At 42.8% G+C, this 14,170-nt stretch overlaps 1 protein-coding gene across 2 annotated transcripts in view; it reads left to right on the top strand.

The window, feature by feature from the left end:
* kat6a (K(lysine) acetyltransferase 6A) overlaps window positions 1-14,170 on the top strand; it is a 40,430-nt gene that overhangs the window by 21,441 nt on the left and 4,819 nt on the right. The window contains exons 7-15 of one of the 2 annotated variants that reach the window (XM_038297062.1): window positions 837-949; window positions 5,240-5,355; window positions 5,571-5,712; window positions 5,956-6,117; window positions 8,803-8,896; window positions 8,993-9,224; window positions 9,946-10,144; window positions 10,237-10,902; window positions 13,850-14,108. In XM_038297062.1, coding sequence (XP_038152990.1) covers window positions 837-949; window positions 5,240-5,355; window positions 5,571-5,712; window positions 5,956-6,117; window positions 8,803-8,896; window positions 8,993-9,224; window positions 9,946-10,144; window positions 10,237-10,902; window positions 13,850-14,108 — 1,983 coding nt within the window. Of the gene's footprint in view, window positions 1-836; window positions 950-5,239; window positions 5,356-5,570; window positions 5,713-5,955; window positions 6,118-8,802; window positions 8,897-8,992; window positions 9,225-9,945; window positions 10,145-10,236; window positions 10,903-13,846; window positions 14,109-14,170 lie in introns of both variants that reach the window. The other variant, XM_038297061.1, reaches the window with a different exon arrangement.

Genomic DNA, 14,170 nt, shown 5'->3' with positions numbered 1-14,170 from the left:
AATCAGTAAAAAAAAAAAAAAAAAAAACTTTTTATTGTCGCGATTACTGAGTCTGGGAGCGCCCATTTTTGCCAAAATATAGTAACACCTCACTCCTGACATCTTCCGGCAGTGACGTCACGGTGCGGTAAGCCTAGCGCCATTCTCCCCGCTTTACAAGCTAAATCAATGGGAACTACGAGCCACGTCTGCAATCAACAACAATTATTGTAGATTTCCAGAGGACTTCACCATTAAAATTCACCAGAGCTATAGTGAAACTGACAATGCCCACGTGCATGGCAGCTGGATGTTGGAATACATCGGGTAGAAGTGAAAAAAAGTTATTTCACCTTTCTGATTCCTGATCCTCCACGGACGGGTTGGTCGTTGGATCGCCAACTTGAGGAGGGAGGATTTGCCATCGAACTTCTGGCCAGAGAAAAAACACGTAATATGTAGCCAACATTTGGAAGAAGAATGATTTCAAGATGACTTGGATAATAGCGCGTTGTGACAACACCAGATAAAGCGCTGGGACTTGATCAACAGCCGATGGTTGCAGTAGTGTTCTATAACAAACATGGATGCCTCCAGTAAAGCACATTTAAATGAAAATTACTCTTAATTAAAAAACATGTATCATTCATTAAACAGTATGTAATAATTTCATATTTAAAGTACTTTCAGAAGTTTAAATTCTGAATATGAGCGGACTTCTCCTTTAACAAATCCATCCATGTATAGCGCAGAGTTTATTCAGTAAACTTTCTACATGCAGCTCTGACATCTGATGTATTTTTTCTCCGGTGCCGATGTTGGATTTGCATTCATGTCAACATCTTTACGATTTGCAGACAATCAGGACGGCAGTGACTGGCGGGAGGACGAAGACAAACTGCCCGGACACGAGAACCTGACAGAGAAAGACATCGAACTGTTCAAACATATCCAGGAGCTGGCGCTTCAGGTACACAGTGGGGTGTGAGGGGGGTGTCATGAATACACAATATGCTGAAGGTCAAAAGAAGACAAAAACTGTGCAACAAGCTGGTATTGATGGATTGTTGTCCCCATGCAGAGCCAGTGTGTGTAAACACATCCACTCCCTCTTCTTGGTAGGGCTCATAAAATGTTCTGTCACTAACCTGACAGGTTAGACAATAGATAGAGAGACGAAGCATAAATTCTGCCCTGTTCTCTCCAGGCCTTATGTGCCACAATAAACCTCTGAGATGGCGGGTGTTTGAGCCAGCCGCCATAAAACTTGGATCCTGACTGAAATAGCCACACCAGTGTCAGTGTTTGGTGCTGACAGGGCAGTTATTTGGCCATAAAAAGTGTGATTAATCTGGATGAATGGCAAAGCAAAGCACGGGATGATTGTCATAAACTACAGGCAGGGCTTGTCACACTGGTCTGTAAAGATTTGATGGATTAAAGTTGCAGGGTAGTGCTAGCAGCAGAGTCTGTGTCTTTAAACCCGCCTGTACGTCTCTACATGTCTCGACACGCGTCCTTCAGGAGTAAAACAGTCAGTTCTAGAAACTCACCAATTAGAGAATCTTTTTGTTTTTGTTTAGAAACTATAAGTGACAACAATATACCTCTGCTTTCTGGGGGATTGAAATTATAGGTAAATTCAAGAAAATATCAATAAATATAAAGATAATTACAATCAAGTCATATTTTCTTTCACCCTTTTCCTTCTTTGTATTCTCCCTGCAGTTCAAACTGCAGGCCTTTGTTTGGTTCATATCAGATATTAATATGCTAACAAATCCTTTAAGATTCAAAAAAAGTTCTGCTTCTTTAGTGAAACTATAAATTATGAGTTTACAAACACGGTTTTTTTATATATAACTTTTGTTTTCCCTCCTTTTAGATAAATTGGTCTGTTCAAAAACATCAGTTGATTAAATTAATATTTAGACATTTGTTGTGGCTATAAGGGAGCTTTAAAGAGCCTTTTCTATGATCTGTTGTTAATGAATCAGCATTTGGATCAGAAGCAGCACCACTGAGCTGCTGGTTTTACAGTTAAGCAGGATTTCAGTGATGTGTTAAAAACCTGCTCACAGCACATCAGACGCTTGAGGCCTCGGCTCCAAGGATTTGCAGAATCTGCCCTCATGGAGATCTAGGGCTGCAACTAACGATTATTTTAAAAATCGATGAATCGGCCGATTATTTTTTCGATTAATCGATGAATCGGACAAAAAATGTTTTTTATATTAACCTCTTTATTCCAAAATAAACATTTTAGACAGAACAAACAAGCACACAAGTACAGGTTGCTCATTAACTGTACTGGTGCAAAATGAAAAATAAATGTTTGTGTAAAAACTACGCAAACTTACATGAGAAATGTAGCTGTACATCCACAAAATATAGGCTACTTTGTTTCATAAAGCGCAAAAAGAGACAGGCATTTTTGTTTTTTAAAGCCCCTAAGGGGTTCAAACAATAGGTCCCCCCCATTTCAACAAATGAGTTTTTTTTAGACTAGAAGAGTTCTGCCTTTTAAGACAGGAAAGTATAGCAGTTAAAGTTGCTTCTTGAGAAAATACTGAACCATAGAGATAAAAATAGCCCTGTGATTCAAATTATAAATTGTATTTGGAATAAAAATGAGAGAACTAGGGGTGGTAAAAAAAAAACACATCCTCCAAAGACAGATATTTACATGGGAATGTGGCAGATAATTAATTGACATATTACTGATCTTGCTGGATTTTGTTCTGCTTTACTTCCATAAATTGCAGGATCTTCTTTTCTTTATCTTCGCCAGAAGATTTAAACTTTAAAAGCCTTGCCTTCATAATTTGCAAGTTAATTTATTTATAAAGAAAATATAAACGCTGCTTAAACAAATTTAAATGAAATTAAAAGTAAAATAAGTAGCCAACCTTATCACTGTCTGTAACCTACTAACAAGGTAAGGAAAGCATCAGATGAGCTACCTGAGAAACTAACATTACGTTTCCCCACTTTAAAACCAAACAAACATGGTTACTCATCCTGCTGATCAGCTCTCTTCACTGCCATCGAAGGCTCCAACGTGTTTTCTTTTCAGGTGCTGCGTCATAACAGTGGTGCTTCCGTGCCATGTTCATTTGTTTTTACAAAAGTTGCATGTTACGACTTTTTTCACTTTACAAAACGCAGGCTATTTTAATTATTGTGATCAATTTGCGCCGTCAATCCCGGGGCATGCGCGCTTCATTTGCAGTCTGGACGCTGAGGGTAAACTCCTCACTAAAATCCTGCGGCTCTGACTGCCGCGCTGAGAGGGATTCCTGTGGGAGAGGGAGAAAGGCGTTGGGATGGGGGAGGTGCCCCACGGCAGGCAAAAGCCGCCAGTGACACCGTAAAAAAGTCGGCAGATTTGTCGCTAGTCGCTTTTTTGAAAAATAGTCGCTGGAGGGTTCTGAAAAGTCGCTGAGTTGGCAACACTGCAACTGCGGCGCTGACTCGCTCCGCCATATTTTTTTTTCTTCCCCCGGATGACGGCGGCGGCGGATGACGCATTAATCGCGCGACACAACTAATCGATGATTAAATTCGTTGCCAACGCTTTTAAAAGTCGATTTTTATCGATTTTATCGATTCGTTGTTGCAGCCCTATGGAGATCATACTCAATTTTGTTTTTACAGTCATGGCCAAAAGTATTGAGAATCACACAAATATATTTTCACATGATCTGCTGCCCTCTGGTTTTCATGTGTGTATGTCAGATGTTATCACATACAGAAATAAAATATCAATCATATGAGAGAAAATAAAGCTTTTAATGACAGTTAGAATGAGTTAATGCAGCAAGTCAATATTTACAGTGTTGACCGCTCTTCTTCAGGACTTCTACGATTCTCCCTGGCATGCTCCCAATCAACTTCTGGACCAAATCCTGACTGATAGCAGTCCATTCTTGCACAATCAATGCTTGCATTTTGTCACAATTCCTAGGTTTTCGTTTGTCCACCCGTCTATTGATGGTTGACCACAAGTTTTCAATGGGATTAAGATCAGGGGAGTTTCCAGGCCATGGACCCCAAATCTCTATGTTTTGTTCCTTGAGCCAGTTAGATATCACCTTTGCTTTATAGCAAGGTGCTCCATCATGCTGGAAAAGGCATTGTTCATCACCAAACTGCTCTTGGACGTTTTGGAGAAGTTGCTCTCGGAGGACATTCTGGTTCCATTCTTTATTCATGGCTGTGTTTTTAGGTAAGACTGTGAGAGAGCCGACTCCCTTGGCTGAGAAGCAACCCCACTCATGAATGGTTTCAGGATGCTTTACAGTTGGCATGAGACAAGACTTCTTCTCCGAACAAGCTGTTTTCCAGATGTCCCAAACAATCGGAAAGCGGATTCATCAGAGAAAGTGACTTTACCCCAGTCCTCAGCAGTCCACTACCTGTACCTTTTGCAGAATATCAGTCTGTCCCTGATGTTTTTCCTGGAGAGAAGTGGCTTCTCCAAGCCTTGCTCCAAGAGTCTCCGCCTCACAGTGTGTGCAGATGCACTCACACCTGCCTGCTGCCATTCCTGAGCAAGCTCTGCACTGCTGGTAGCCTGATCCCGCAGCTGAAACACTTTAAAGAGACGGTCCTGTCGCTCGCTGGTCTTTCTTGGGCGCCCTGGAGCCTTTTTGGCAACAATGGAACCTCTCTCCTTGAAGTTCTTGATGATGCCATAGATTGTTGACTGAGATGCAATCTTTCTAGCTGCTATTCGCTTTCCTGTTAGGCCATTTTTGTGCAGTGCAATGATGACTGCACGTGTTTCTTTAGAGATAACCATGGTTCACAGAAGAGAAACGATGATGCCAAGCACCAGCCTCTTTTTAAAGTGTCCAGTGGTGTCATTCTTACTGAATCATGACCAATTGATCTCCAGCCCTGTCCTCATCCCCACCCACACCTGTGTTAATGGAGCAATCACTGAAAAGATGTTAGCTGGTCCTTTTAAGGCATGGGCTGAAAAGACATTGAAATGTGTTTTGTGGGATAAAGTTCATTTTCTAGGCAAATATTCACTTTGCAATTAATTGCTGTTACGCTGATCACTCTTTATAACATTCTGGAGTATATGCAAAATGCAATAGACTTTGTAAATGTTAACATTTGAATCATTCTCAAAATTTTTGGCCATCACTGTAGAGAGGCTGAGCAAACGTGTTGGTGTTTTAAAAAGGCCCAGATACGAGGAAAAAATAGGATGAGAGGTGAGAAACTAAAAATCTGTTTCCCCAAACAGAAAGTTGGAGTGACAGGTCCACCAGATCCACAGATGCGCTGTCCATCCGTCATCGAATTTGGCAAGTTCGAAATCCAGACTTGGTATTCATCTCCGTACCCACAGGAGTACAGCAGGTAAGCCAACATGTAGCTGGCTCATAAGAGTAGCATTTCCTCCCAACTTAAAGAGAGATTACCTTACAGTTCCCCTCACTTCAGCTTGTAACCAGCCCGGTGCAGGTAGGCAGTTTGTTTGAAGTACCATAAGCTGTCAGGTCCAAAGAACCATCAGCTTCTTGTCCTCAGTTCTTGTCACACATTGAGCTTATCGTCTGTCTTCACCTTTCCAGACTCCCCAAACTGTACCTGTGTGAGTTCTGCCTGCGTTACATGAAGAGCCGCAGCATCCTGTACCAGCACATGAAGAAGTGCAGCTGGTTCCACCCTCCAGCCAATGAGATCTACAGGAAGGACGAAGTTTCTGTGTTTGAGGTGAGGAAAGGATGTTTATACAGAGACAGAGCTGCTGTACTATTCAGCCCAAACACACACATACTCTCTATAGAAAGGCTTTATTTATGGCATGCTCCTCTTTGCATTGATATCGACTTCTAATTGGTCAAATGCTTTTTCTATAGAGCGACTGCAGTTTAAACATCAGGTTGTTTCTGCCTCTAGAAAGATAAAAGTCATCATTGCTGGTGTGTTTCCATTTTTTTCCCCCTTTGGCTCCAGGTGGATGGAAACGTGAGCACAATCTACTGTCAGAACCTGTGTCTGCTGGCCAAGCTCTTCCTGGACCATAAGACCCTTTACTACGACGTAGAGCCCTTCCTTTTCTACGTTCTCACGCAGAATGACAGCAAAGGCTGCCATCTTGTCGGCTACTTCTCTAAGGTAGGATTCAGAACGTCCTGCTTTGAGACTCTTAAATCAGAATTTTTCATCTTTCTCTAGTTTTATGAGATAAATAAATTCAAACCTTTAAAGTGGAAAAAAAAGGCTCAAACAAAACGTTTTCTTACAGCTGCAACCTTCAACGTCTTTCTTTGGGATTTAATTTTACATCAACACCAAGTAGTGCTTAATTGTAGTTTTTTTTTTTTTTTTTTTGCGGGTTCTCAGGCTAATAGTACGGAAGCAGAGAGCGGCCATACTCACCTTTTTTTCTTTTTTTTTTTCCTTTGCCTTCTGGAGATAATGACATAACTATCTCGTTATCACTATTAAACCATTTATTGTTATCTCAAAATGACAAGATAATTATCTGGTCATAATGAGAAAACAGTTATTGATTTGTCGAGATAAAAAGATGATTAACCTGTATGAGTAATGAATGAGGCTGGAGAGCAGACCTGGATTCCCAGGCCATCCATGCCTGCGGGGCCCGTAGTTGTGCATTCGCGATACTGCTTGTTAAAGATGGGCTCTGTGTCTGCACCTTGAAGCTTTCTCTCTCCGGTTCGTTTTCCTGAAAAGAGATCAACCAGGACAAATTCTTCATAACATATATGTATTAAATAACCAGGAGACATGACAACAAAGTCTGATAGAAATTGTAATCTTACTCAGATCAGAGTCAGGCGGCTCATTGCTTTCTGCTGAGGTCCGGTCCAGTCAGCGGCCCAGCAACCAACCTCCACCCCAGCATTGACATCAATTCGGTGCTTGGTTTGGATTCACCCGTTTTATGGTGCAAGTTTAGAATCGTGAGATTTGCATAGATAGGACATGTCGATGGGGTTTGAACTTCTCTGTACATCCATTTCACCCATTGGACTTATTCATCTTTGACAATGTAAACTTGGTTTTGCATTCTATGACCCCTTTAATGAAAATCTTGACTAATTTTTGGGGGTTAATGCAGTTAACAGGCATAACACCGGGGCTGTTCTGCAAACACCCAGTGCTATGTCCCCAGAGGCATACATCTAACTGCTTAGGAATCAGAAGTGAAAGCAAATCATCAGACTAAAAGTTAAACAAGGGATTATTTAGTGAATTACACATAGGCCGCCATAAATTCTCTTTATAAATCCTCTACCACTGATGTGGTATTGAAGGATGTAATCAGTTTTAACACACACCAATCATGTCGTTATGATGAGAAAACGGCTTTCGTTGTCCTTAGATAATTAGAAAATTAACTTGTTTTATCGAGAAAACCGCCTTGATAAAGTATCAGAGGGACACGACCGCTCTGGGCTTCCGTACTAATGGAAATGAATATTCAAGAGTTTATTTAATTACATCAGTATAACCAGTGATTTCTTTAATCAATGCTTCTTTCCATCTTTATATCAGAGGCTCCCAAACATTTCAGCCACTCATGTTGAGTGTGAAAGAAAGGGAGACAAAGTAAAAAACATCCCAGGAGAAAATGCAAAGTAATGCCAGCCTGGTTTGTCCTCCTTAAAGTTTCACCTGATAATGCAGCCTTTCTACACAAAGAGGGTTGGACTTGGACTTAAACAACCAATAAAACATTTCAATAAACAGTAGACTGACTTGTGTTTGGAGCTCAGGAGTACAGATCCAGTGAAACTGTGATTTTCTTTTAGCTTTTAAGAGCGGCAGCTGCAGCTTAATGTTTACTGCTCAGCTTGTTTATGCTGGGGGAAGTCCCGCTACATCCTCTCTGTGAATACTTGATCTCCCCAGTCTGGTGGCTCATAGAGGGACCCTCTATGCAGCCGGAATGCATGCAGCGCGTTTTAGCCTTAGTAGCTGCTACCTGTTGCCCTTCGTTTGCAGGTATTTGAAACTTCTTTTCTGTTGTGTTCAGTTGATGTGTTTACATGGACACCAATACCTGCCAAAATGAGCCTATAAGAGTGAAAACAAGTCATGTAAATATGCCAAAAATGAAATATTATTCCTAATTAGAAGAAGGGGCACGTTTTGGATCAAGCCTTTCTTATCAGGGGGAAACTGAAACTGCATGTCTGTGGAGGAAAGGAACAGCAACGCTCGAGGTTGACATCCTCCTGCTCTCTTACTGTAACATCGAAACTACAGGCCTTGCTGAGTTTGTTACATGTTGCTTTGTTGCCATTCTCACAACCTGCTGCTGGTCCATTCTAGCTGTTCAAAACAATCAGAGGATTTGTATTTATAGGCAGCAGTATAAAAGTTCTTCCTGTGATTGTTTTAGGGAAATATGAAAACTTGGTGCCTTTCAGAGTGTTTTTACTCGGAAGTAAGGCTGATGAAAGTAAATTAGTCATGATCAGATCAGTTATTTTTTCCTTTTGTGCACATATAAACTATGTTTTCATAGAACCTATTTTATTCTGATCGCATCTCAGTCTGATTAGGAGTTCTTTGCTTGAAAACATAGCCTGTGTCTACTGGTGGGAGTTGCTGCGATGCGATGGTGATGCTGAAAACTGTAGATACAGGAAAACTTAAAAAAAAATGTATTAAAAGAGCATTTTATGGAGCCATTTAGTTGGAAAAGTGACCTAAATGACTTCTGTTTTTAACTCCTTTGTTTAGTAAATATTTTGGGAATCCCTCTAGTAACGGTGGGAAAACACTGAAGTATTATTCTCTGAGGTTTGTGTTTCTCTTCTTCTCCAGGAGAAGCATTGTCAACAGAAATACAACGTATCGTGCATCATGATTCTTCCACAATACCAGCGAAAGGGCTATGGACGCTTTCTGATCGACTTCAGTAAGGACACCAGTCCTTCCACAAATACAGCTACATTTTAGTATTGCTTATTGTGTTTTATATATTTCACTCATGGTTGATTCTTTGTGTTTTAAGGCTATTTACTGTCAAAGAGGGAAGGACAACCAGGCTCCCCGGAAAAGCCTCTATCAGACCTTGGCCGGCTGTCCTATATGGCTTACTGGCGCAGTGTGGTACTGGAGTGCCTCCATGAGGTCCGTGACCAACAGATCACCATACGACAGCTCAGCAAAAAGACGGGAATCTGCCCACAAGATATCACCACCACCCTGCACAGCCTCAACATGCTGGAGCAGCGAGGGGACAGGTCTGTTCTGACTCGCAGCTGCACAACCTTGGTTGATTGAAGGGCTTTTCGGCTTCGTTCACACTGCAGGCCTTGATGCTCAAATCCAATTCTTTTGTAAAATCTGATGTTTTTTTGCGTTGCCGTTCACATTTCCAAATATATGTGACTTGTATGTGTTCTCCTGTGTGAACTGCAGTCATACAACGCAAGTGTCCCACATGGGGGCAGTAGAGGACGCAATGACATCACAGGCCAGCGCGCTCTGTGTTTAGGGAAGTAAAATGGATGGTAGTGCTGGAGCACATCTAGCGATCTTTCCCAACATAAAAACACAATCTTTTCAATATGGTTAAACATAAATACTGCTCTCCGCATCATCATCCACCATGGTTGTTGTTTTTCTTGCTGGTTCTTCATAGCAAGACCCAGAATGGTGACCTTTGTTGGGTATTAATGGCTTTCAGGTCAGATGAGAAATCGGATCTGTGTTGTTCAGACAGCCATGAAAAGGTCAGATACAGATCGAATATGGGCCAAAAAAATCTGATTTGGGTCACTTCAGGTTTCAGTGTGAATATAGCCTAAGGCTTCAGTCAAGTTGTTATGAATGTGTATATGTGTTTTAGCAGATGAGGTGTGACCACCGGGTGCTGCTGTGAAGAGTTGAATGTTAGACGTTCCCATTGAAACGTACTGGAAGTGTTGGAGCTCTAACGCTCCATTTAATGTGTACCTGCAGGCTTGTGCTGGTGCGAAGGGAGAAAGTGGTGGCGAACCACATGGCTCGTCTCAAGGCTCGACCACGGCAGCTGGAAGTGGACCCAGAGTGCCTCCGCTGGACGCCGGTCATCGTTACAAACACTGTTGTCTCTGAATCGGATCGAGAGGATGAAGAGGAAGAGGAGGAGGAAGAACCAGAGGATGACATTCAGAAGGAGGTAGATATGACGATATGTTGGTCAAACCTTCAGGGTTTCTGCCTCCATTTTCAATATTCTTCATTTAATCTATTTGGTGTAACTTTGAACAGATCAAACCAAGCCACAAGCTGCAAACGACCCCCTGGCATTTGCAGCAGAGCGCAGATGACGAAGAGACCAAGGGTTTCCTGGGGTTTCCCATACGCCAAAGCTCTCCGGCTTCCTCCTCTGTCCACGGGCCGTCCTCAGTCCCGGATGCAGCACATCCTCCTCTGCCAACAAACGGGGAGCGCCGGCCGCGGGGCCGTCCGCCCAAAAACTGTCCCTGGGGCAAAATGAAAAACCCACCACGCGTCGGGCGACCTCCCAAGATCTGTCCCGTTGATGATGAGGATGACGAGGATGAGGAGACTCCAGGAGAAGGAAGGACGGCAGCCTCCTCCAGCAGCCCGCCTTCCCTTTTCTCAATGGATAGACAAGGAGACTCCTCGGCTTTTCATTCTGCGGACTTGGCCAGGCACACGTCAATAACCCCGACAACACGAAGAGGTCGACCCCCGAGAAAGAAGAGGGGTCCAAAGCCCAGACTTCCAGACGGGCCCGGGGACGGGCTGCCGCTGTCTGTCCTGTCTAGGCTAAACGACACTCCATCTGTCGATAAGAGCGGTTTCAGTGAAAGCAGTGATGATGAAGAGGAGGACGATGAAGATGATGAAGAGGAGAGGGCATGCTCCCCACCCATCCTCACCAAACCAGCAATAGGCCTGAAATGCAAGGTACGTAACTGATTAAAGCCATTAGATTTAGATAAGAAGCAAAGTATGATGCACCTCCCCAAAATTATAGGTGACTGCAGGCAGTGCTGCGGATAGCGTCACAGGGAGGAGAGAAAGGAGGCCTCTGATTGGTCAAATCTACATCTGCTCTACACTATGCAAATTTCCTATTTGGTACCTAATCTCTGGCTGTAGTGCCGTCCACAATATCTGGCACACCTCGGACACTATCCTAGACACGGTGCAGGACGCTAGTTTGTAGCTCTGTGTGACGGTCTGTTGGTTTGCACCTGTGATTCGCCGTCTACAACCCCTCATCCGGCGGTGGATGAGGGGTTGTAGACGGCGAAGAAGCTCGTCAAACCGACACACAGACACCCACAATCCTAGCTAGTTTGTGATTGTCCCTCTTGCGTTGTGGCGTGGAATAACAGCTCAGACCATGCTTTAAAAGTTTAAAAGTACCTGCAACAAGCTAAATATGACACTGTTGCAGGAGTCTAACCAGCCCTTGAGACATGTCTGTGGTTCATTCTTTGTTGAAAGGTAACGGGAAGCACAGCAAACATCCTTCTTTTTGTAATGAAGGATGTCTGATCTGGAAATATTGACTTGCGTCTCAGAGTTATAGTGGAGGATATTCTTTTTCCGGGTGGATCATCAAAATAAATGGTCCTCCTAATTTTAAAAGTGGAGAGGATGGGTCTTTTCAAAAAATTAGCAAAAATCCTCCACAATACCTTTAGGCGAAGGTATAATCTCCTCGTCCAGTCTTCTTTTCTATCAGTAGTCTGCTTCCCTTTGGCCAACGCTTCGCTTGAACTCGTCTGCCTGGATAATCTAAACATCCTAAAACATCCACTCGCTGATGTGAATCCTGATCACGTGTCCTATTCCAGAGGTCACGGATTACCTGTCCGGATCCGGACTCTACCTGATTTAAAACATTCATAAATTACCACATGTTGTCCAACGGCAGTGTCTAATTTCCCTTGCGCCGCTTCTCCTGTTTGTACGGTAAAGCCTTCCGTAGCATCTGGGACCAGGCTACACCTGATACAAATTAGCCAATGAGCTGCTGTCAGTCTGGGTTGCTGCTGCTGCTACTTTTAGACACAGCAGGTAAAGCTCTGGGAAGTCGGGCGATGGGAAAGAAGGAGATGATGAGAAAGAGCAGAGAAAGGGTAGACTGCTGGAAGAAGCACAGTGAACGAGTAAAAGGAAAGTGCAATGGCGTGCTCAAAGATGACCCTGCACATTTAGAGTATGTTTGGTTAAACCTACTGCTGTAAAGCAGGATTCTCCACCGTGAACATAATCAAAAATAAATATGGATCCAGGGTCATTTAAACACAGATTTAAAGCCTAAAGACCACTTCTCTTATTAAAGCATAAAAAAAGAAATAAACGCTCAGTTCAGTTGTTTTATAAAATATGTGAATCAGGAATTTGTCTATATGAACAATTGTTGTTCTCCATTTAAAAAACTGTTTAGATTTTAAAATGTGAAAAAAATTGTTTTTTAATTAAAAGTCATTTTATAACATGGATGCATATAGGGCTGGGTATTGTTCAAAAATGTTCGGTTCCGGGACCAATACCAATACCTTCACTTCGATACCGGTTCCTGAACGATACTTTTTTCGATACCAGTTTTATAATATCAATTCGAAGAAAAAGAAAATTACACAACATAAAAAAAGTACAAATCTTGAGTTTTATTTTAAGCTCTGATTTTTCCATTTACATTTTTCCTCTTACATGAAAAAAAAATTTCAGTGTCTAATATTCACTGATACATTGTGAGGACCTTTTTACTTAGCAGTTTTTCTTTAGAAAAATGACCATGTCTGACAAACAAGCCTGTTGAATGGGATCCTACTGAAAGCGCACCGCTGGTATGTGGGGGTCTGAGCGGCTCCCACAGAAATATTGGAAGGCAGGATGAACTGACTGCACTGATTAAGTTTTCAGGTGGATTTTCCCACTTAAAAACATAATAAAACTACTTTATTCCCACTGATCACAGCAAATATAGCTGCAAGGTAAATAAAGGATAGAGTAGCTCTGCCCAACACGCGTCAGAGCCACTTTTCGACCGCGCAGCCAGAGCAGCAAAGCCGCTTCAGCCGCGCGTCAGAAGCTGGTACAAGCAGCAAAAAAGGAAGCAGCAGACGCGATTTTGCTGCTCTTGCTGTGTCCGGTGTGAACGCAGCATGTTTCACTCCGCTCTGGCTTTGCGCTGCCTACGGGCTGCTGAGAGGAGGATGGTTGCGCTCGCTGCGGTCCGCTCTTCTTGCAGTCAAACACCGAGCAACTTTCTGCTCTTAAATTGTTTCCGTGCGCGATGTATTGCATTGCGCACTATTGGCATCAGTCTTAATAAAGTGAAGCCACACTTTTGACCTGAGGGGCATTTTAAAGGGGTTCCATGACGCTCGCAATCAGTTCACAACAGATACACATGAACCCTGGCTGTAGGCGTGACCACCTGTGTATTTTTCCTGGATGACGCAATCACGTTAAGTGTTACAGCCAATCACCGAAACGTGGTACCGAAAGACGAGGCATGTTTGGATACTCTGTAGAACCGAAGCACTTCGGTCGGTACCATAAAAGAACCGAAGTTCGGTACCCAGCCCTAGATGCATAAACACCTCATTTTGTTTCAGTGTTAAATTCCGTTTAAAGAAACAGATTATAATTAAAAATGTCTCTGGACGTTTACTGGTTGTTGATTTTCTTTATTCGGACCTGCTGATTTTTAATTGGGGACCCCTGTGCTATTATATTCTACATCTTCCAGAAAAATCCGTATCAATCAGAGTCATTTGTAGCTCTGCAAAAACTGAACATCAGTGAATAGAAAGTGTCTTTGTGCATCTCTGCTTTTAACCTTCTGTCAGTAAAAAGTGTGATAATAATTGACTCTGTATCTTCCTAGAAGCCCCTGAAGAGGCCGCGTTTTCGCCGGAGCAGTCACCCTCAAAGCAGCGTGGTGACGGAGACCATATCTGAGACCACCGAGGTATTGGATGAGCCCTTTGTGGACTCGGACTCTGAGAGGCCGATGCCCAGACTGGTAGAGGAAAGGTCCCTGGGCCACCCGCTGCGTCGCTATCCGCCCGCTAGATCGGCTCTGAGATTATCCGAGCCGTTATCCAAACGACCCTGCCACTCCAACCTCTCTGATTCAGAGGAAGACGGTCAGTCATCTGTTTTTATTAAGAGGTAGAGTTATAGTGTGATTACTTTGTCTTACCAAGTT

The sequence above is a fragment of the Cyprinodon tularosa genome, unplaced genomic scaffold (assembly GCF_016077235.1).
Source record: "Cyprinodon tularosa strain WSP-4 unplaced genomic scaffold, ASM1607723v1 ctg380, whole genome shotgun sequence".
Lineage (NCBI taxonomy): Eukaryota > Metazoa > Chordata > Actinopteri > Cyprinodontiformes > Cyprinodontidae > Cyprinodon > Cyprinodon tularosa.
The sequence above is the reverse complement of the archived record's forward strand: the minus strand, read 5'-3'. Positions and strand labels throughout refer to the sequence as shown.